The sequence below is a fragment of the Wyeomyia smithii genome, chromosome 3 (genome assembly GCF_029784165.1).
Source record: "Wyeomyia smithii strain HCP4-BCI-WySm-NY-G18 chromosome 3, ASM2978416v1, whole genome shotgun sequence".
NCBI lineage: Eukaryota > Metazoa > Arthropoda > Insecta > Diptera > Culicidae > Wyeomyia > Wyeomyia smithii.
The window spans coordinates 71890384-71913812 of record NC_073696.1 but is presented as its reverse complement, the minus strand read 5'-3'; the positions used below and the strand labels follow the sequence as shown (position 1 = coordinate 71913812).

General features: G+C 37.8%; 1 protein-coding gene across 1 annotated transcript in view; it reads left to right on the top strand.

Moving 5' to 3' along the window:
* The first annotated feature begins 4053 nt into the window (after positions 1-4053).
* The window catches only part of LOC129729370 (uncharacterized), a 50534-nt gene continuing 31158 nt past the window's right edge, over positions 4054-23429 (top strand). The window contains exon 1 of the mRNA XM_055687894.1: positions 4054-5271. Coding sequence (XP_055543869.1) covers positions 4832-5271 — 440 coding nt within the window. The 5' untranslated portion in view covers positions 4054-4831. The remainder of the gene's footprint in view (positions 5272-23429) is intronic.

Below are 23429 nucleotides of genomic sequence, written 5' to 3'. Positions count from 1 at the left end.
AAACTAATCCACATATTATTTTTTGAGGCTTGCATTTTGTGTCAAGATGTTCATTCCAAGAAAACAACGGCTGAAGCGAATCAAAAGGTAAAAAAAAAACACGAGAATGCTCTAAGTGAAACAACATGTCGTGATTGGTTTCGTCGTTTCAAAGACGGTAAATCCAGTGTTGACGACTGTCCGCGTGAAGGAAGACTAAAAACCTTTAGGTCACTGAATTGTAGGAATTACTCAATGATGATCCTTGCCAAACGCAGGAACAGCTTGCTTCTCAAAAAAAAAAAAAAAGGATGTCATGAGGACTGCTCGCTCATGCTTTTACGTTATCGGCTTGGACCAATGCTTGAGAAATCGAGTCATTTTCTCTACTATATAATAATTGAATTTCGTAGCGCATTTAATCTTATTGATATTATTTCGCTTCTGAGTTGTACAGTAAAAATGCAGGCATTGGAATACTGAAAATTATTATGCTCCTTCTGCCATTAAATCAAATTCAAAGTGATGGCATGTGATTTTCCTACATTGAAATGTTTGTTGATGTTTGAAAAAGACATTTGAGGTATCTGATTATTTAAAATTGAAATATTATTCACAAAATTACGTGAAACATGCGAAATCACAACTTTAAATGCTCAATTTGTAAAACCAGCCAAAATAGCCACTCTATATTTGATTATCTACGGAATCGTGATGTTTCACAGAGACCGGCATCTAACTCCAGTCGCCATTTTAAATTCCGCTTCTGGGTTCTGGCGAACAGCCTTGGGTGATCAAATACCATCCAATGCACACTGGGAAAAAATGAACCCAAATTTCCACTAATTAGAAACCGCTGGGTTGGCAACCTGAAATATAGCATTCCTTGTGTAAAAATGGTCAATAAATCGATTGGTGATAGTTCCATCCTATGCAGGGCACGGGAAAAGGTCTATTTTAACAAAAATACGCAAAAATAGGGTGAAAAGGGGCAAAATAGACCATTTTCCGTGCCCTGCAAAATGAAACCTTCACCAATCGATTTATTGACCAATTTTACATGAGCAATGCTACATTTCAGGTTATTAGTCCAGCGGTGGTTATGTAGTGGAAATGTGGGTTCCGATTATTCCACTAAATAATCGCCGCTAGACTGGCAACCTGAAATATAGCATTTCTTGTGTAAAATTGGTTCAAAAGTGTGGGCGTTCAATAAACGGTACCCTTCGCGTAAAAAACGGACATCGTGCGGCACTTCGAGGACGCCAAATTCTCCCGTTCTGATATCTACTACATCTTGCCACTATTGGACAATAATCAGAGCATCGAAAGGTTCCGACGGCCAACGATCCTAAGCGACAAGAAGCTCCAAAGGATGTTGAAAAGGAAAACCAAGGAAAAAGTGGTTACATTGCGGCATGCGCTTGACCAGGAGGTCAGTGCGACCGGCCAAATAGTGAAAAAGTACGTGGCGAACACAGCCATACATGTCAGGAAGCGCAGTCCCGTCCACTGGTCTCGGAGATGCAGGCAATGACGCAACGGCAGCAGAAGTCGATTTTCTCGGCGAATCGTGACGTGGCAGTGGTGATAAACGACGAGACATATCTCACCTTGAATGGCAACGACTGCAGGGCACTTCGTATTTTACTTCCCCCACGAAGGAAGTAAACTCCGAGGTGAAGTGCATTTCACACACCAATCGGCGAGGAGGGGATGTCAAAGCCGCTCTTCTCTCGCTCTGGACTGGTCGTGAACGGGGAAATTTATAGTACGAAGTGCCTGCCAGAAGTTGCCTCGTTAATCGAAAAATACCATAGAGGCGAAGACGCGGCCGGACCAGGCGTCGGTCCACTATTCAAAGCGATCGTTGGAGGAAATGGAGTGGCTAAATATCGATGTGGTACCCAAGTCGGCGAACCTGCTGCTGTGTCCTATCGAGAATTTCTGGACAAACCTGGAGCGTAAGATCTACTCCAACAATTTTGTCGTGAAAACTGAGAAGGAGTTGATACATAAAACGGAAAAAGTACTTAAAAACATGCCTACCCGCATGTCTTCGTCCACCATGCAGAAAATTCCAGTTAATTGCCAGAACGCCACTCGCAAAGGGTGTAGAAGTTTTTTGCAAGTAAGCTTATATTATTAAATTTCCATGGGAAATTCATCAAACTCAATTTTCTGTCTTAGTTTTTACTGGAAAATTGCAGCACTGTATGGTTTTCTCGTCTATACATACAGAACGAATACATTCAATTCAAAAGCAATTTCTATTATATGCTCTTCGTAAGCTAGGCTATCGCCTTCCAGAGCAAAAAGGAACTCGTGGCACCATAGATCATTTATTTCTTAAATATTTTTAAATAAATAAAAATAACAGAAGGATTGTATCCAAGCAACAACCGCAAATTTGACGTAGGAATACATAAGGTTGTTTGTTATATTACTTTCATTGTTGTATTCGAGCGTGATTAATCACAATAACTTTTATCTCAGATTTATGAAATAACTCTCTGGAAAAAATATTCCTGGAAAATAGCCAAATACCAGCTTATATGAGTAACTCCAGAATCGGGATGATATTACTGGGCCGTAAATTGAACCCACTTGCATTTTAATTTTTTTCAGGGTCACTAAATTATTTCCAGAGATTCACACTTATGAATAGTATAGAATAAAAGGTACCTATTAACGCTAAGAAGAGTCTATCGTAATCGTTCGATAATCGAATTCGCGATCACTCCCAAATGCAACAATGCAAGTGTTGCAACGAACCGCTACTGCTGCTACCCGTTTCTGCTTAGCTAGGACCGTCCTAGTGGCTATCAAATAGTAGATTGATTGATTTGAGTAGAAGCAGGCTCTTTTACTGTCCAAAGAGTGCATTTCCGATTTACTAGGTATATAATTCTGTCGACCGTGCTAGGGGAAGCAAGCATCAAGCGACCAATCGAAGGTGGAAATCTGCATTTGGATGGATGCATAGATGATTTTCCAGTCGATTGCGAAGGAAATCCATCGAAAAATCTTTAATAACAATTTAACCGTCTCTCACAAGCGACGGACTTTATCTTTAGTCTTAGTTCTTTTGAGGTTCTCGCATCAATGAAAAATGCACTGGGGTAATATTGCCTTTAGTTTATCAGACTCCCTAGAGATAACATTTAGTTAGATTCATAAACGGTATAAGTATTGTGCCGGGTCAAAAACACTATTATTATCTTGTCACGAAGCATCAAGTAAAGTTAAATTTTTTTATTGAACATATGTATTAAGTAGAAAATGTTACATGTTCTTCAAACTAACAAATCATAATCGTTCATGAATAATGCTATAAACTGCGAAGTTAGGCAGACTGTCAGTGACACTGAAATTACTTCACATTTCAACAAGTCCATTGAAAAAAAAAACGTAATATCACGAGTTCAGCTTTTCACACGTATTTTTCTAAACGAGAGCAACCAAACTACGCAGACGGGAGAAAGTATTCGGGGTGTATTCAGCCAGACACACACGCTTTTCCAGTGTGTGATAATTGACCCAGCTCATTAACACATTTCGCCTTCTAACCGTTAGCAGCTCAAGTGATGCGGCAAAAACTGTACGTCAGGACGGTGGGTGAATGTTGAACGTTTCATTTGGTTTTATTTATCAATCAATTTATTCATTTAAAAAATAACTAACTAACGAATTTTATGAATAAATGAAAACACAACAGCTGCAAACAGTGAAGGGATTTAAAAAGATGTTAAAGTTATATATCTTGTTTCGTGTATGAGAGTTCAATTCGAAAAACGCTTTATTTTTGCCAAATTTTCCATAATTCTGGAAATTTTCAAAAATTCTACACAATTTGGTAGGTAATCGAATATTGAGCTAGAAGAAAAAAGAAATCCGTCTTTCCAAGCCCCGTGCGATGTCCTCTGCGTCACCAGCCACCAATTTTGCTGCGTTCGTCCGTAAGAACGTGTCAATTGGATGAACTAGACCATTGATGTGGTCAGCCAGGGATCTCATTCGACTCCAGTGTTGCTAACACGCAGCACTCGGCCGCCTTCTTGTGTGACTTTTTCGAACCGCCGGTAATCTAATCTATTTCAATCATTTGTGAACCGTGATAAGAGATAGACATTTATCGAATTATTCCTTCGACGGAACTTCACTAGAACATGGTCATTTTATTTCGTTACCGAAGGCTGTTGAAGTGAATCCAGAAGGTTTGCTTAGCTTTTCCGTCTGTTGGTTATTGTTTGAATTTTTGTTAGTTAGCTTTGTTTGGCAACGTCCAATCAAACCAGACTGCCATAGCTCAGAACTGACAGCGGAGGGTGAATTGTTCCAGACAAGAAAATCGGAAACGTGTTTTTCTTTATTCGATTCGAAGGTTTGGAAGAGTGCTTTTCTTTGGAGCTTGTTTGTCAAACGAGAGAAAAAATGTGTGCGGAAGAATGAAAATATCGTACTGCATTTACCGTAGCTGAAAAAAAAGGACCGCTGGTTTGATTGGATATTACGAGAACACATCGACTGTAAGAAGTGAATTTGGACTTAAATTTGGAGAAAATTGTAACTTTTTTGCGCCTTAAAGCACAAAAAAAGGAAACTAGAATTTATTTACGAAACATAGATGCAATTGTGGCAACTGGTTGAAACGAATTCCGTCTGAAAAAAAGCACCTACAAGTGAAAATAAAAATAAAATACACAAGAGGTATTGGAAGAACCATCGGCTTGGCGGCAGGAAAATAAGAAATAAAATCTCCCAACGTTCTTCAGGCGGTTTCGGCGGGTCTGTGATAGACGGCAAGCGTGAAAGCAATCGTTACCCGAGAGGGAAGAACAGAGTAACAAAAATGTTCGTCACTAGCAAAAAACTCACCGCTCCAATAGTACTGCTGGTGTTCTTTGCCATGGTCCTGCTGAATTCCGCTCTAGTGTTTGGCAGTGATGCTCAGGAACGCAATCATAAAGCAATGACATTCGGCAGGGCGAAGATGAAGAATGAAACGACAACAACTGCTGCCGCCATCGTTGCTAATGATGACCCAGAGCAGGAGGAGGAGGTAGAGGAGGTAGAGGAGGGGGAGGAGGCTGGTGGCGATGTAACTGATCATAATAATAATGAGCATGGCGATTTCGATGGGGATGATGTTGATGAAGTTGATAAGTACGATGGTGACAACAGGAGCGCAGTTGGCCCATCGAAACTGCTTCCAGTGACGAGTCCAAGTGGTGTAAATTATGTTGCTACTACACCAAGCATTGTTGCTAAACCGCAGCGGAATCTTACCAGGTAAGAGATTTTACTTTGATATATATTTTTAGACCGGGGGTCATTACCTACTTTAAACAGCTGCGTATTTCCGATACCAACTGCAAAGAAATATTCTTTCTACTCCCTTCATTAATTTTTATTAGTATAATACTATGAGATAAAGTGAAGAAGAGTTTTTGCGAATGACCAAATGTTCAAAAAGGCGTCATGCACAAATTACGTATAAACTTTTTTCGAAATTTTAGACACCCCCTCCCCATAATAAGGCTTAGTAAGATTTTGTATTACCCCCATCCCCCCACTCCATGAATCTTATGTAAGATTTCCTTTTTCAAGAAAAATTCGTTTATGAAGAAGGAACGTTTTTTTTTTACATATGGCGTATTAGTGAAAAATAAAAACAAAACAATTTAACCAGTTTAGTCAATATCATATTATAGTTAATAAAACTGAAAGTTAAGTAAACAAAGTAAAATACATAATCATTCGGCTGAGGTGAATTCACGCTTTCCCAAGGTTCATCTGTTGAGATCTCAGCGAGAAATAATTCAACTAATTTTATTTCTGTTTAGTTTTGTGAGGTTTTGTTTATATTTTGAATTTTTTAATCTTACATAAGATTTTCTCGAATTCCCCTCTCCCCCTCGTAAGCGTTCGTAAGAAATTTGGATACGCCCCCCCTCCCCTAGGATGTGAAAGGTTCGGCTCGGAGTCCGATTTGACCGGACCCTTCAAAGTCCGTTTCTTGGACTGGACTGGAACGGAACCATCCAGACCGGGTAATGCTTCCGGGGTCCGAAAAAAATAGTAAAAGATATCAAAAAAATGAAAAAGGAGGTATAAAGTTAAAGTGATTTGAATAACTAGCAACTCACATTGCACAGTGTTAAAGAACGACAGTTTAGGCGAAAACAAAGTTTTTTGATTTTTTTTGTGATTTCAGAGCCATACTCTTTATAGAGAAGCTGATACTTATAAGTAGGTCTACACCCTAAAATATTAACGATTTTTTAAAATTTTTGTTTGCGGAACAATGTAGGCAACAACCATAAATTATTTTATTTGATTTCGTTAACTAATAAAAAAATGTTGGAAGTTGTATCCAAGACATGACCGCATAACTGACGTAGAACACCACACACTATTAGTAAATGCATTGTTGAGAGTGTTTCATTAATGAGTCTACTATTGCTTACTTAAATCAAGAAACTCTCCATTAAATAAACACTGGGGGAGTCTATTGTTCAATTATTTGTTTAGTTGCCCTAAGAAGGGCAGTTTGCTGTTTTAAATCGGGCATAATGCTGATCGCAACCTTTGTGCTGTCCCGACAGTGGGGGAATAAGGCACTCTGATAACACACACTGAAAAATACTCCGCTGCTGCTGAGATATTTGACCAACCGGCAAGTGATTTGTTTAAGCCGAAAGCAAATTTGAAAAGCCAGCTGAAACTGGCGCAATCCCACAAAGCCACTGCTAATATAGGACGACTATCCATCCAATCCACTTTTTGAGCTCCTTTATAGCCCAAAGAGTGGATTCCCGACTAACTAGGTTTACTATTCTGTCTACCTTTTTAGGGAAAGCCAACAAGCGACCAATCAGAAGACGTAATTTCCATTTCAGTAAGCCTTGAAACTTTTCAATAGTACAATAGCATGCATTATAAAACAACTTTTTTACGCATTTGGGCGGGTGGGTAGGGTTTACTGTGGATAGTTAAAGATTAAGAAATCGATAGGACTCTATACAAAAATACATTTTTTTTAAACTAAATTGTATTGTGAAGTTATGATTATTAGGACTATTTTAAGCCTTTTTTTTTGGTGCAAATCAGAGAGATTTTTACAGATAGTGTGCCAACTGCATTTGAGCTGTATTGCAGCGTCCGCGACGGACATATCTGCGATAGGTCGAGACATTCTCCTGATAGGGTACTTTTTTGATAAAATTATCTACAGCCAAAATTATGCAAAATAATTTTCGCAAAAAAAAAAAACAGAACAACATAACTCGAATCTGATAAAACTGGTAGCCAGGCACAGTTTTTTGATAAATTGTCGAATTACTAGCATTACCATTGATCCGCAAAAACAACGCTATACATCTAAATTGTTGTTGAAGCCTAATCGTATTCTAAAACGAATCACGGGCGAATGATTTTTGAAATCGGTTTATACAAAATGGTGAACAACATATAGAAAATACTTTACAAGTATGAAATGTATTTTTTACTAAAAAACACGGTAAAACTGAAGTGAGCAGCCCCGCTTGTCAAAAGAAGCTCCGCATGATGGTATATTAGTTTCCATGAAGTTGTATTAAGCAGCTTTGTAGAAGACAATTTTTTTGTAGCTCTTAGTGAAGCAATTTTACTTAGGGTGGCTCTGGAAAACAGTTTTATGTTCTATTTTTTAATTCAGTTTTGTCAGTTAAGTTATGCTCAAATAACTTTGGTGGAAACTTTGGTCGTATGCTGACTGGGAAGGGGAATTATACGCGGCTGTTTTCCCATGATAGGGGCGGTGTACAACAGTGTCTGACGCGGAGCAGGCGGCTGAGTCATGAAATGCTATATCCTGCCAGCTACACCTAAGATGGCTGTCCCATCGTTTGCTCTACATTTACGAATCATAACAATTAAACTGCAGATTTCACGGAGTCATTTCGACTCGAACAGTTTCATTTTCATTTGATTCCTTTGGGCTACTGTCATCGAAACATAATGAACATTTTGCTGGGAAACAGATTTGATCACGGTTTTTTTTTTTCATTCTTTTGTTTTTCGTATCATTTCAAATAATACTGATGACAGTTTGAATTGGCGAACAGAGTGACGGAGAGGGAGACACTATCCTTTCTTTCAGCGTGTCAATTGGAGTGAGAAACAAAACCTTTTTCCTTCTTTCTGCTTGAGAATGAGACATATACTACGCTTCTCAAGTCTTTTGCACACACGCTCTCAAGATACTCTTTGTTCTTCCCCTGAGTAGCAGCAAGCGCGTACCGACGCGCAAAATCTCTTTTGTATTGCTGACTGTAAAAGAGTACACGAGTTCCTGCTTGCGAGTAGGAATACTCGACTAAAATTGCTTGACTAGGAGGAGGGCTTGATGAACTGTGCTCGAAAACGAAAATGCTTCCTTTATTTATCCGGTTTTGCTTCATGCACCGACAGCCGACAGTGGGGCGAAAAATATGTAAAGTATCGCAACGTGCAGGGTATCGGACTGCTTTGGTAAGTTTTTTACAGCAGCCTCATGCGAAAACAGCCGAAGCAAACCCCTGTCGAAGTAGTCCGATACCCTATTACTTTTTGCCCCTCGCAAAAAATCTTGAAACAATTGTCTTCGGTTGGTCGTTTTTGCGAGTAGAAGAGTAGATACACACGACTACACACGAAGAGAGTAGACGAGAGTGTGTGCATATGATCTCGGGAGCGAATGCGATCAAGAAAGAAAGCGAATAAGCACGAGAAATAGCTTGAATGGAGAATTCTCCGGTGTGTGATAATGGTTGCAACGAGAACTTCATTTTAGGTGCTGCATGCTCCTTTCGAGCGAGACTAACAACACTGGTTAGAACAGCAATGACATCCAACGAATACCCCAAGTAACAAAATTGGTTTTATCAAAGTTTTATAGCGCTGTTTTGGCTGTATTAAGCGCTATAAACCTTTGATAAAACCAATATTGTTACTAGGGACGTCACGTAAGCTCTGATCAATATTCTGGAGATTTTTTTTTTGCTGTTGATCACTGGCACCCCGTACCTAGTTCGGGTTGGGAAACTGGTGTTAGCGTTCTCGGTTTCATACCGTCATGATTTTCTTTTCTCGTTTCTTTTCTTGCGTGAAGTGTTATCTGGAAACCCTCTTGCCTCCGTCAGGGCTTATTATCGTTTTCAATTGACAATCGTCAGGTGCGAGTGACGCTGTTAATCTTCGCTTTCAATTGAAAATCATTTCTTTCCTTCTCAAGCCCTTCAGCTGTTAAAATCAAAACAAGAGCTTTGAGTATTTTTCATGCGACACACAAAGAACTCGAGAATGAAACAAATGCTTTTCAATAGAAAACGGCGAGTCAAAGCGTCACTATAAACTGATGATTGTAAATTGAAATTCACTTTTCCAGGCTCTGGTTTCATCAGCAGAAAAGTGTTGTCCGTTCCGGTCCGGTAAAAAATCGGAACTAGCTCGTTCCGGTCCGATTGGCTTCGTTCCGGTTCCGGTCCGTTGCCAGTTTTTTCGAGAGCGTTATTTTAGTGAAAAAATTATCATAATGACTTTTATGCATGTTGGAAAGTGTTTGACTGAATCAGAACAATAAAAACTGAATTTTGCAATTTGTTTTCTATTTTTCTATTATATTTTTTTTCTGATTGAAAAATTTGAAGTGTAGTAACAACTCTATCTAACTCTATTTCTCAATTATCAAACTGATTGAGCATGTATGCCGATGGCATTCAATTGATTTTGAATCCGCAAAAGCCACGCCCCGGGGTTTGAAGATCCGCGCTGTTAGAACTAAATCCGAGCCGAAAAAAAAACTATTAATCAATGATTCAAGCATTGTAGCGTTTTTCCTTCAAATATCATGTATTGATATATTCATAAAAGCAAACTGGACATTTCTAGAGAAAAAGTTTAAAAAAGCGAATTTTTCCATAAAAATCGTATGGAAACTGGACAGCTGACCAGAGCAGGATTTAGGCTTAAAACATTTAGAGGCAACGTTCTGGAAGGTGACGAGCAAAAAAGGTCGCCCAAGGATTAGGGGGGCCCCTGGAATCGGGAGTCCCGGGGTATTTGGCCCCTTTGCCCCCCTCAAATCCGGGCCTGCAGCTGACTTTAATTTTTTGTCCCACGCTTATTTGTATTGAGCCTAAAACGCAGGACATTTGAATTTCAAACATACGACGCGAATAACTACCTAGTAGCTAAAACGTTTTTAATTAAATAAAAAAATGCTTTTGAACATGAACTTTATAAACTAAAGTTCATCGTAAGTCAAAACCCTTACTGCGCCAATGTTTACGAATAATGCTGGAAAAAATGGTTTGGAAAATCATGTTCAGAAATGCAAAAGGTTCGTAGGGTATTGAACGCCTTCGTCAGTGGTTTTCTTCGGCAGTTTTTCTCCAGCAATCTTATGCAAAAGGGGGGCGAAGAAAACCACTGACGAAGACGTTCGATACCCTATTACTGATTTTTTCTTTCCTTTCCTCTGTTTAGGGAAATATGATTATAACGAGTAACGTACCAGTAAGATAAGAAATTGATGTTTGAAGAGAGAATTGAATGATAAGATTTAAAAATATATGGACTAAGAGGTATGATAATTACTTTAAAATCTAACTATTTAATCCTGAAATTGACAGGAACATTCAATCAGTAGTTAATAATGCAATTTATAGAAAGTTTTACAAAAATATACAGTTCAAAAGGACAAAAGGCCGTGCTAAGTTTCAGTTAGAAGATATTACGAGTTGAAGTATGGTACCAAGCTCGGAAAAGTAGAAGCAAACCTTAGCTTAGTAGAATTGTAAAAATTAAACTTACTTATAAAAATGTTTTAATTCGATGAAAAATATGTACATAAAAATCACTGTGTTCAAATTTATGTCTATCATTTAATTTATATTTATCTGAAGAAACATAAAAAGAGAGTTTTTTATGTACGTATTAACTTTTGTAAACAAAGCTTCAAACGACAGTTTAACGCAAATGCTAAGTTTGCGTGGGTTGCAAAATAGCCGCAGCGAATAGACCATCATACCGAATCTTTCAACCTCACTTTTAGAAAGATAGTGGTGCCACAGACAAACAGACGTACCACTTCATACAAAATTCTAAAAAAAATATAGACATGCCACTTTTCCAATTTAAACTAGATTCTTTCAGTTTTTTTTTCGAGTAATCCAGTTAAACAGTTGAATCACAAAATCATCCAGTTTTTGTATATTTTTCCAGTTTTATCCAGATTTTTTATCTGCTTAAGTTTCCATTGGTTTTGTCTATTTTGAAATTTTTTCAGTAAAAATTGTATCTTGTTTCATCTTTAAAAGTTCTTTAAGAGGGAGTGGATAAGGAGGAGGTGTCGCTAGTGAAGTACACATGATTATATTTCCAAAATTTTTCTTCGCGAAATGGAAACGGTTTGGAAGAAAAAACTCTTTTTCGACAAAATAAATCGACTTTAATTGTTTATAACTTTTGTTGTTGTTAATCAATCGCTAAAATCGTGTGTACTTCCCTAGATAATCTAATGTAGAAGCTACAGTTAAAATTTCAAGTCAATCGGACGTAAACTTTTTCAGTTCTACTTTCTACTGCTCGCCGATTTTGAAAACATGATTTTGAGAAAAACGTGTTTAAAGTTTCAAAATGTTTAAATTCTAAGAATCGCAATAATAAAGCCTCTAATATGTTTTTTACCATCAGTCAGCTATTCCTGCGCCGTGAAGTTGTCCTCCATGGGCCTTATTTGCCTCTTCTTCATTTTTTTGTCTAATGTAAGACTGCGCCTAGACTCTTTCGCGATATCGGACATGCGATGCTTAGAGACTTTGACGCGGTTGGCGTCCGATCTCACGCAAAACTCGTACATGTGCGGTCCAACGGTTAACCCAAAAGCATGATTATGTATTAGAGGACAGTTAAAAATATCGGCATCACCGCAGTTCGAACAAGACACAAGAATATTGAATCCTAGTCCACCCTTGCTCGACTGTGAAAACCGCACATCACTATTACATTTTTAACACACTCCCAATTCATAAAGGGCAGTAAATACAGCGAAAAATGTATGAAACAGTAGCCGAAATTCATCATCATCACGATCACGGTTTAAATTAGAAGTTTTAATTTTTTTCGCCGAGGTACTAACGTACTTCGAATCGCCTTTGAACGCATGGCGGTTAGGATGGTATTTGGCCATTCATTGGATGCCCCTCAGAAACGATCAGTAATATCAACTGCGTTAAAGAATTTTATTTTCACTGATAAGTTCATTCAAATTAATGTGTAAGGAACAACATTTAATTATACATTATTTGAAATCTACTGACTAAAGTTGACATAAACAATCTAAATATTTATACGCAGTATATGAGTACAAATCGATTATACCACAATCTAAACATAATCGCATCATATATTTGAAAGAATTGAATGTTATTTGCATGTATCTGTGTTAATATATGTTCATATGTGTAAGAATGTTATATTTTAAATGTTCGGTATAGTTGTGCTGTTGACTACCAAAAATTTGTTGTTTAGAATGAATAACAAATCCAGCAGAAATTATCAAGGTGTGTTTTCTAAGTGTTGGAGTAAATCTATTTAAACAAATAATAAGTACGAATGAGAAAGGCTGGGTCTCATCGCTAGGTGGATTAATTAAGGTTTTTAGATAAGCTTTTTCTCCTTAAGAGTGCTCTTTTAGAAATGTTTCAAAGAGTTTCAGACAGTGTAATTGTCTATCTGAAAACCTAATTTAGTTAAAATCAGAGATGACCGTTTTATAAATAATTTTTTGTTTCTAAAGTAGTTTTTTTTTCAATAGTTCTTTTCAAGTAGTTTGTTAGTCCTTCTCAAATGCTAGTGCTGATAATATTTTGAAAAAAATGAAGGAAGTATGCAAAACTGCTTAATTGCCTTGCACCCACAAAGTTTCATTGAATTCTGAGAGGTTGCTGCCAACTACTCAGTCGAACTGGTGCGAAATCCTTCAATATTAAATTCTAGGTTGCTGAAAGCTAGGTTGCAAGGCTTTCCGCAAATTCCGCGCCATAAAGTAGTAAAACGCGCTAAATTCGCGAGAAACGCAAAATCCGCGCCGACTGCAACAACCCTGCAGTTGTTCACTAGTGTTGAAGAGATAGCAGGAGCAAAATTGAAATAGCAAAACAAAAAAAAATGTAACAATCAATGTCTTTTTAATTTTATAAGAACCATGTGATCAATTAAAGCAGGTTAACAGGTTAAAAAGGCGAGCAAGGCCATATACTTGGCTTTTAATAAAAGCAGTGAAGAAAATCAAAAAGAATGAACAACTTGCTGCGTTCTATGTCCTAAATTGAATAAATTTTTTTTCACCGAAAATGTCCGGGGTCCGGAAAGTATTACCCGGTCCGTTCCGAAGTCCGGATGGCTCCGTTCCGGTCCGGTCCGGAAAATAATCGGACTTTGAAGGTTCCGGTCCGATCGGACTCCGGCCCGGACCGGACCGGACTTTTACCGGACCCTACCCGGTCCGATGTCGAACACTACAGCAGAATGTCCCTGGTAAGGTAACATACCGGAACCTCTTCCAACCACGAACAACATATTAGAAATACGGAACGGAACATTCGGCCTACACGGAAAAAAACTGCACACTAGGGTGTCCCAAAAAAATCGATGTTGAAAAAGTCAAGGTGCTCAGCCCTAAATTGAAAGATAATGTTATTTATAGCATTTTTGTTAGAACATTTAGACTTTCTAAAAGGTCGTTTTCAGGTTGCCCGAACGTGATTAATGAAAAAATGAATTTTTCATGCTACAAACCGCACTTTTTTCAATTCTGTTCGATTCCTACATTTTTCGTACATTTTTTCATTTTTCTGTGGTTGTTTTTGAATATTTTGCCTGGTTTGGTTCAGCATTGTATTCAGTTTTTTGACTCCCGGAGTCCATTAAATATCACAAAAAAATTAATTTTTCCAATAATTTTTAGATAAAACCCTTCAAAACACAAATAAAATACTACAAGGTATACAGCCCTAGGGGTTGTATGAAATGGTGACGTAGGACTAAATATATAATATATGCTAAACTAAATATTATTATATGCTGCGCTAAACTGTTCATAGGCAACACTACCGTTTATTTTTGATAGTCGTTATTTTAAAACTAACGATGCATGAATACATGAAAATTTTACAATAGTAGTAGTTACGAAAATTCTCATAACTCTTATCTTCAAGCATCTATAGTTCTGAAAAGAACCGATTCCATAATATTCAGTTAGAAATTCGTGCTACAGAACGCTGATAATCGCACCATGAATATTTTGTTGGCCGCGCATAAAATTTGCTCTCCGCTGTGCCCTCCAGTAGCTGTGCCAGCAAAATATCCTGCAGCGAACGATGGTAACTGTTGCTGCCGTATGCAAAATAAAGGTGTAACATGTTCCGCAGTGCCTGGAAGTTGACTCGTATGCAGCTCTCGTTTCTCAATGTCGCGTACCTTTAACAGCTGCACTGCTCTCGCTTATGTGTAACAAACTATACTGAAGCTGAATTTTCCACACGCAATCTTTTGTATCGAGTTCAGCGTAGATTTTAACCATTAAGGCGTGGCCACGCAGCTTAGACAAAGACAAACAAACCAAAACACTTTGTTGAGTCAAAATATGTAGGCAGTGGAATTTATTTCGTCCATGTTATTGTTATCTGTGCTTGGGAAGCAAGCCAAAAACAAGGGAAATGTATGGGAAAGCTTGACCTTGGAACTTTTCACCTTTTTCCACCATTAAGCAGTAAAGCAACAATGTTGAACATGATATCAAAAAATTGTTACACATTTTATCTATCCACCGACATATAAATGACAAAGATGCATTAAGTCGTTCGCTTGCTATAACCGTTTGAAATCTGACGCAACATTTGCCAGTTTCATTTTCATTTTCACAAAGTGTAATCTAGTATAGAAAACAAAGACGTAGTCCTACGTCAAAAAAACTTTGAGTAAGAACTGAAATTTTCATTGCAAAGCGGGATTTACCACAAAAATTTACATGAAAAAAGAAACTTGATATCTTATCGAGGAGCTGAGATATTGGCATTTTTCTATGTGATGGAAAACTATGCATTTTAACAAATATGTTAAATAACTGTTTTATTTATGGAGATAAACAATAACAATGTTTAGAAAACAACTGCATTTTTGGATGGCTGATAACTTAGTAGAAGGTTTCAAAATTTGGAAAAATCTGCGAAACAAGTTAGAGCGAAAATTATGATTTTTCGTGCCTTCTAATAGAAAACTCAATGTTGCTCGTAATATGTAAGAGATAGAAACATGATGTCTTTGGTAAAGTTACTTGTTTTAAGATAACCTAAAACTTTGTCGTAGACACCTTGCGTCTATCTCATTTTGATCAAAAAGTAAATTTTTTATCTCACTTATTGGTGGATTAATCACCCTTCTTTCTACATTAAAAGATGCATTTTTGAATATACTGAAACTTCTCCGAACATACCTCATGGCTATAATCAACATTTAAATCACTATTTAGGAAACTATACGCACAAACGCACAAATTTGGTTCCATTTACTCGGTTAGTTCTCGAGATGTGCAAAAAATATGTGTTTCATTTGTATGGCAATCGGGTTTTAGAATGGAGCATAGGCAGGCAGAAACACCAAAAGAAGGAGGGGTGTAAATACATTATGGACATATTTTTTACCACTAAAAACATTTACCTGCCAAATTTGGTTCCATTTAGTTGATTAGTTCTCGAGATGTGCAGAAATTTGTGTTTCATTTGTATGGAATCCCTCCCTTCCAGAAAAGGGAGGGGCATCCAACTATTTTAGACATATTTGTTACCGCTTAAAACATTCACATGCCGAATTCGGTTTCATTTGCTTGGTTTGTTCTTGATTTGCGCAGAAATTTAGGTTTCATTTGTATGGGACCCCACTCTTCCAGAAGAGGAAGGGGTCTCAAACTATCATTTATTCAATATTTTAGAACCTAAAGAGTGAAAATACATTTATTGGATTGAAGCGTTCTTGTAAATCTATTTTTACAAATAAAGGTTTGAATGAGAAAGGCTGGGTCTGCCCGCTAGGTGAATTAATTTAGGTTTTTCATGTAAATTTTGGAATGTCTGGAATTCCGCTTTGCAGTAAAAATTTCAGTTCTTGATCAAACATTTTTTTATAAGTGTTTTGAAGGGTTTTCTCTGAAAATTATAAGGAAAATTCACTTTTTTGTGATGTTCGGTGGGCTCTGTGAGTCAAATAATTGAATGCGATGCTGAACCAAACCATGCAAAATATTTAAAAACAATCTCACAGAAATAAAAAACAAATATATGGAAAAAATTGGGAATCGAAAGGTTTGAAAAAAGTGCAAAAGATTGGTTTTACAGCTTGAAAAAGTCATTTTTCCATAAATCACGTTTGGGCAACCTGAAAACGACCTTTTAGAAAGTCGAAATGTTCTACAAAAATGCTATAAATAACATTATCTTTCAATTTAAGGCTGAGCACCTTGACTTTTTCAACATCGATTTTTTTTGGGACAGCCTACTCCATCCAAGTGTTTCATCAATTGGATATGAAAATGACTCTGCATTGTTATTGCCTTACAGGCTTCTTCAACAGAGAAGGAAAGTTTATATTTGGTAAAGAATTATTATAGTAAAATTTTTTTTTAATAAAACAAAGGTTCCATTCTGTTCCTGTTCGTGATGTCTTGGCGAGCCGTGACCTATCCTACATGTCCCTTATATACGTTTTCCTGAAATCCATCCACGCCCCAGTCTAGTCCCGTTCCCCTCCGTCTACACCCAACAAAACGACAAGAACACGTTTGAACCTTAAGCACAAAACCAGCAACCAGACCCCGCACAACAGAACCAGGACCCAAGGACTACGAGCCTCTGTCCCAACTCACGACATCGTGGCTCAGCAGAACGAATCCATACATGCCATTCGACGATTATCAGACGACCATTGAACAACAAAACACTGATTGGAAATCCCATGCTAGTTTTAAGTTAGACTTAATTTCAGCTCGTAGTCGGCAGCGAGGATAAAAAATTTGCTTTAGTTTTTAAGTCATCAGATATAATTGGCGCCGTTAAACATTAAATTGTATTTGTGCCGTGTCAAATAAATGTTATGTGAAGAAAAAAAAAAAAAAAAAAAGGTTCCATTCTATGCAATCATTTCCATGTAAAACTGTTTTTATTTTAAAATCGAATATAAATCATTAGAAGCTTTGTAAACGTTCTCTGCCTGAGTTTTTCTATACTTTTTAACTGTGAGTCATATTCAAAAGTACCTAAATATGAGTGACAAGGTGTACAGAGGCCAGAAAGCCTGTAAAAGACGAAGTACCAGAACAACCCGGAGTAAAATTAGTAACCGACACCCGCCTAACCGTCATGCGTTCACAGGCGATTCAAAGTACGTTAGTACCTCGGCGAAAAAAATAAAAACCTCTGATTTAAACCGTGATCGCGATCTTGATAGAGATTTCGGCTACTGTTTCAAACATTTTTCGCTGTATTTACTGCCCTTTTTGAATTAGGAGTGTGTAAAAAATGTAATAGTGATGTGCGGTTTTCACAGTCGAGCAACCGTGGACTAGGCTTCAAGATTTTTGTGTCTTGTTCGAACTGCGGTGATGCTGATATTTTTAACTGTCCTCTAAAACAATATCATGCTCTTGGGTTAACCGTTGGACCGAACATGTACAAGTTTTGCGTGGAATCGGACGCCAACCGCGTCAAAGTCGCTGAGCATCGCATGTCCGATGTCGCGAAAGAGGCTAGGCGCAGCCTTACATCAGACAAAAGAAAAGGAAGAAGAGGAAAATAAGGCACAGGAAGGACAACTTTACGGCGCAGGGATAGCTGACTGAGGGTAAACAAAATATTAAGGGCTTTACTGTTGCGATTCTTAAGATTTATGGCAATTTGAAACTATAAACGCGTTTTTCTCAAAACCATGTTTTCAAAATCGGCGAGCAGTAGAACTGAAAAAGTTTACATTGATTGACTTTGAAATTGATTGACTTGAAATTTTAACTGTAGCTTCTTCACTAGATTATCTAATGAGTAACACGATTTTAGCGATAGATTAACAAAAACTAAAGTTATGAACAATCAAAGTCGATTTTTCTTTTGTCGAAACAGAACTTTTTTTTTCAAACCGTTGCCATTTTGCGAAGAAAGATTCTAAAAATATAATCATGTGTACTCCACTAGCGACACTTACACGGTGTTAAAAAAGTCCGGTCACACTTTTTTGGGGTCGCCTGTAGCTTACACGTTGCATCTCTCTGGTGCCATCTATATGTCAAATGAAAGGGTTAACTTTGCTGCTCAAAGTGGCAGAGTTTCGTTTCTGTGCAGTTTGTTTACATTGAGTTGTGAGCCATGGCAGAGTTAAGAGCAGCTGTTATCGCTGAATATGTGAAAGGGTACAAACCCGGACAGGTATTCAAACACCTAAAACCGCTCGGAATCAACCGGAAATTCGTGTAACGGACCATAAATCGGTACCTAGAGACCGGAGGCACCGAGGACAAGGCACGATCTGGACGACCAAGGTCTGTGAGAACTCCAAGGCTGAAAAAGATTATACGAGACCGGATTCACCGGAATCCCGCCCACGAACCTCATCGAACAGTCATCGGGCGCGGACGCGTTTTCATTTCGCTCCGCAATTAACTTGTATTTTTATTTTTATTTTTTTACACCTTGACGGCGTCGCGAGTGTACGTAAGCAACAATTTATTTATTTATAAACAATCTTTGACCGTCGCCAGTATCAATACACTGCTTTCTGAATTGAAGACGGAAATTAAAAAAGTAAATCTCAACACAAACAATGCGTCGGCAAAAACCATAAATCGCATTTCGACGCTGTTCGGCGAACTTGGCCATGACTCCATATCGGACATTAGCAAAGAAAATCAGCAGCACACAAAGAACATACAACAGCACCTGGAAAAAGCATTCACTTATATAGAATCAAAAATTGACAATATGGAACACCAATTAGAAGCTATACAAAATAAGAAAACAAACTGCAGTACAACGGCGCAGGAACTAATCAATGAATTAAAAGCGCTCAAAGAATCGAATTCACTCCAGCCAAAAACAGACAATCATCCCAGTCTGGCTGAAGAACTTCGCCTTTCATTGCCACTTCCAGAATCGGACTCAGAAGAACACCGTACTCCAAATTTCACATCAGGCTGGCGCCTAATTGGCAATAAAAAAGTATGGAAACGCGACTGGACTGAATATGACGCCAGACAGCGTAAAAGACGCATGCAGGAAAAGCAAGCAGAAAAGGCCGCTCGTAAACGTATGCAGCAACGCAAACGTCAGCAGGAAAACTCAAACCCTATCAGCATAAGTAACAACACCTATAAACACGGAATAAACCATTTCGCCTGCAACTCAAAGAAAACTCAAATTGCTGAAATGCCAAAACAACCACTACCCTCGGACAAAGACCTCCTGGCAGCTGCACGCGTTCAATTTGCTGGGCCGCCGAATTCAGACATAACATCAAAATTTATAAATTTCCAAAAAGGCGAAACTATCAACCCATATCGGACAGAAAAAAAATGCAACTAACAATGGAAATTCTGCACCGGCTCCTGCCAGCAACGCCAGCATACAATCAGCACCGCAAGACAGCCAATTTGAACTTGACCCCATGCGTCCACCAATCGTCCGTCTTACGCAGCAATCATCGAATGGCGACGAGCGCTTTTTGAAGGCTAGACTCCGCGACCCAAAAGTAATGCATATTAAACGCCTATATCTCGCATACATGAAGGACCAACCATCATCTGTATGCGTAGAAGGAATGACACCAACCAGTATAAGAATGCTTCTCGCATCCGAAGGACTGCCGGACTCTCCAGAACAACTCCAACGCGTCTTTATTGAGGTCCATCAGGAATATGGACTCACGCCAGCCGAGGCAGTAGCCGACCTTCAATCATATCGTCATTTTTAATCAAACGAACGCACGCACCGTCTTCAACAACTTCGCGAAAGTGTAAACAAATTTAGCACAAATTTTCGCAAGCAAGAACGCCCTTTTCTGAGGCAGAACCATTATATTTTAACATAAGTAAAAACTTGACTAACACTTCTTCGCTTCCTCGACAGAATGCGACTGAAATTCTTATCTACTGTCAGAATTTCAATCGCATGAAAAGCCCAAGCAAAATGAAAGAAATTCAACAAAATCTATTGTCGTCATCTTTTAAAATAATTTTAGGAACTGAAAGTATAGCTGGGACGAAAGCGTAAGAAGCGAAGAAGTATTTGGAAACAATTATAATGTATTCCGGCACGATCGGAATTTGTCTACCAGTCAAAAAAAGTCAGGCGGTGGAGTCCTCATTGCCATTAATGTAGACTTTACTTCTGAAGAAATAATATCCGACAAATATAAAGAATTTGAACACGTATGGGCCAAAGCATTTATCGCTGCAGAAAAACATATCTTCTGTTCCGTGTACTTTCCACCGGAACATGCTCATAAACATTCGTATGAATTATTTTTCAAAACTCTAGAATCTATTATGTCTAACATGAAACCAGAAGTAAAACTGCATGTCTATGGCGACTTCAACCAACGTAATGCAGACTTTATTGTAGACATTGAAAATAAATCTATCTCACTCCCAGTCGTAGGCGAAAACGATACACTGCAGTATCTTTTTGGCAAATCCTCAGAACTCGGTCTATATCAAATCAATCATGTCAAAAACAAACAAAATGCTTATTTAGACCTATTATTCACAAACTGCACTGAAGACTTCTGTGTAGATGCATCATTGACTCCCATCTGGAAAAATGAAGCATTCCACACAGCAATTGAATATTCAATAGTAATGAATAACACTTCGTACCCTAGCGACTGCGAGTACGTGGATGTACCGGAATACCACAAAACTGACTTCGAACAAGTCAAACGTAGACTTCGCATAATAAATTGGCGTAGTATAATTTGTAAAGAAGGAAATGTCAACGAAGAAGTAACAAAATTTTATGAAATAATTATTAAATTATATCAGAAAATGTACCACTAAAAAAAAAGAAGACGAACGAACACCAACAAATATCCAGTGTGGTTTAATCCACAATTGAAGAACCTAAAAAATAGGAAACAAAAAGCACATAAAATATACAAAAAAGACAACAATAGCGAAAATCTTCAAAATTACCAAGAAATTTGCTGTCAACTTGACGCAGCCATTAAAATTGCACATGAAGAACATAATCGTAAAATCGAACATCAAATCAAGTCTTGCCCTAAGAACTTCTTTAATTACGTAAAAACCAAACTAAAAAGTAACAACTTTCCATCACGAATGCATCTTGACAGTAATGTAGGACAAACTAGTAATGAAATATGTAGTCTTTTTGCCACTTTTTTTCAAGAAATTTACACCACATATGAAGAAACAGATCGCGACCGCGAATACTTCTCGTATTTTCCTGAATTTTCGAATTCTTTTTCTGTCAATCAAATATCTGAATTCGAAATTCAAAACGCACTTAAAAATTAAGACGCTACGAAAGGTCCTGGACATGACAGAATAGCTCCAATTTTTCTCAAAAACTTGGCAGAAGAACTATCTACACCCCTACAACACCTTTTTAACATGTCCCTGAAGAATGGAATTTTCTCAGAACTCTGGAAAACTTCATATTTAGTGCCAATTTTCAAATCTGGCGCTAAATCTGACATTCGTAATTATCGTGGAATTGCCATTATTTCATGCATTCCAAAATTATTTGAATCAATAATTAATGAAAAAAATTTTTCAACAAGTAAACACCAAATTACAACTCAACAGCACGGCTTTTACAAAGGCCGATCAACTACCACAAATCTTTTGGAATTCATAACTTTCACTCTGACTGTAATGGACAACGGTAACCACGTAGAAGCTCTTTATACGGACTTTAGCAAGGCATTTGATAGAATCGACATACCATTATTGCTCTTCAAGCTCGAAAAATACGGAACTGAAACAAAATTTTTGGAATGGCTGCAGTCATACTTAACAAAACGAACACAAATAGTCCGCTTTCAAAATTCCTTTTCAAACCCAATAGAAGTAACTTCTGGGGTTCCTCAAGGTTCCCACCTGGGCCCTCTTCTTTTTATATTATACGTAAATGACATTTCCTTTCTTCTTAAGTCAATACATGTGCTTGTATATGCTGACGACATGAAGCTCTTTATAGAAATAACCAATGCAGAAGACTTCGAAATATTCCAGAATGAAATTAATGTATTCTACACTTGGTGCAACAAAAGCCTATTACAACTCAACATTAAAAAATGTAATTCAATAGCCTTTAGCAGAAAAACAGTAACACCACCTACAAACATTTTCTTAGGAAACCAACCAGTAGAAAAATGCAAAATCGTAAGGGACCTAGGCGTAATCTTAGACTCCAAACTTACATTCATAGAACATTATAATACAATTATCAACAAAGCAAATAGTATGCTGGGCTTTATAAAACGCTTCGGCCACAATTTTCAAGACCCATATACAATCAAACTATTATATATTACATACGTCCGACCAATTCTGGAATACTGTAGCATTGTATGGAATCCCTATATTGCCACACATGAAGAACGCATTGAATCTGTCCAAAAACAATTTCTTTTGTACGCGCTTCGTAAGCTAAATTGGACAGCATTTCCCTTACCATCATATGAAGCACGCTGCATGCTTATAGACATACAAGCACTTAAAGAACCCCGCGATCTTTCAATGCTTTATTTCATCAATGACATTATTTCTCAACGCGTGCAATCTACTAAATTATTATCACAACTAAATTTTTATGCACCCAGTCGTCAATTAAGAAATCGTAAAATATTTTCGGAAAATTCTCACAGAACAAACTACTCAAAAAATGGCCCAATAAATCGCATGATGCGTCACTATAATCAGCACTGCGAAAATATCGACATCACCATGGGCAGAAATCAAATAAAAAAACGACTAACTACTGGAAATAATGTATAGAATATAAGAAAACATTGTATTATTATAACTGTAGTCTACATTTGCTTGACGAAATAAATAAATAAATAAATAACACGAATCTGCACGGAAGCTGGCCAGGAACCTTAAAATGTACCGAGATCAAACCGCCTGCTTCTGCGCAAGGATTTAAAACTTACACCGTACAAAAAACAGGGGTTTCATGGGGTTACCAAAGCTACAAAGGACAAGAGGTACCAACGGTCGCGGGAGTTGCTCGGTTGGCGCGCAGATGACGAGATTATTTTTTCGGACGAGAAGCTGTTCGTTTTCGAGCAAACAGTCAATCGCCAAAATGATCGAGTTTGGAGTGTGAGCCTCCAGCAAGCTCCTGCGGACAAGCTGAACG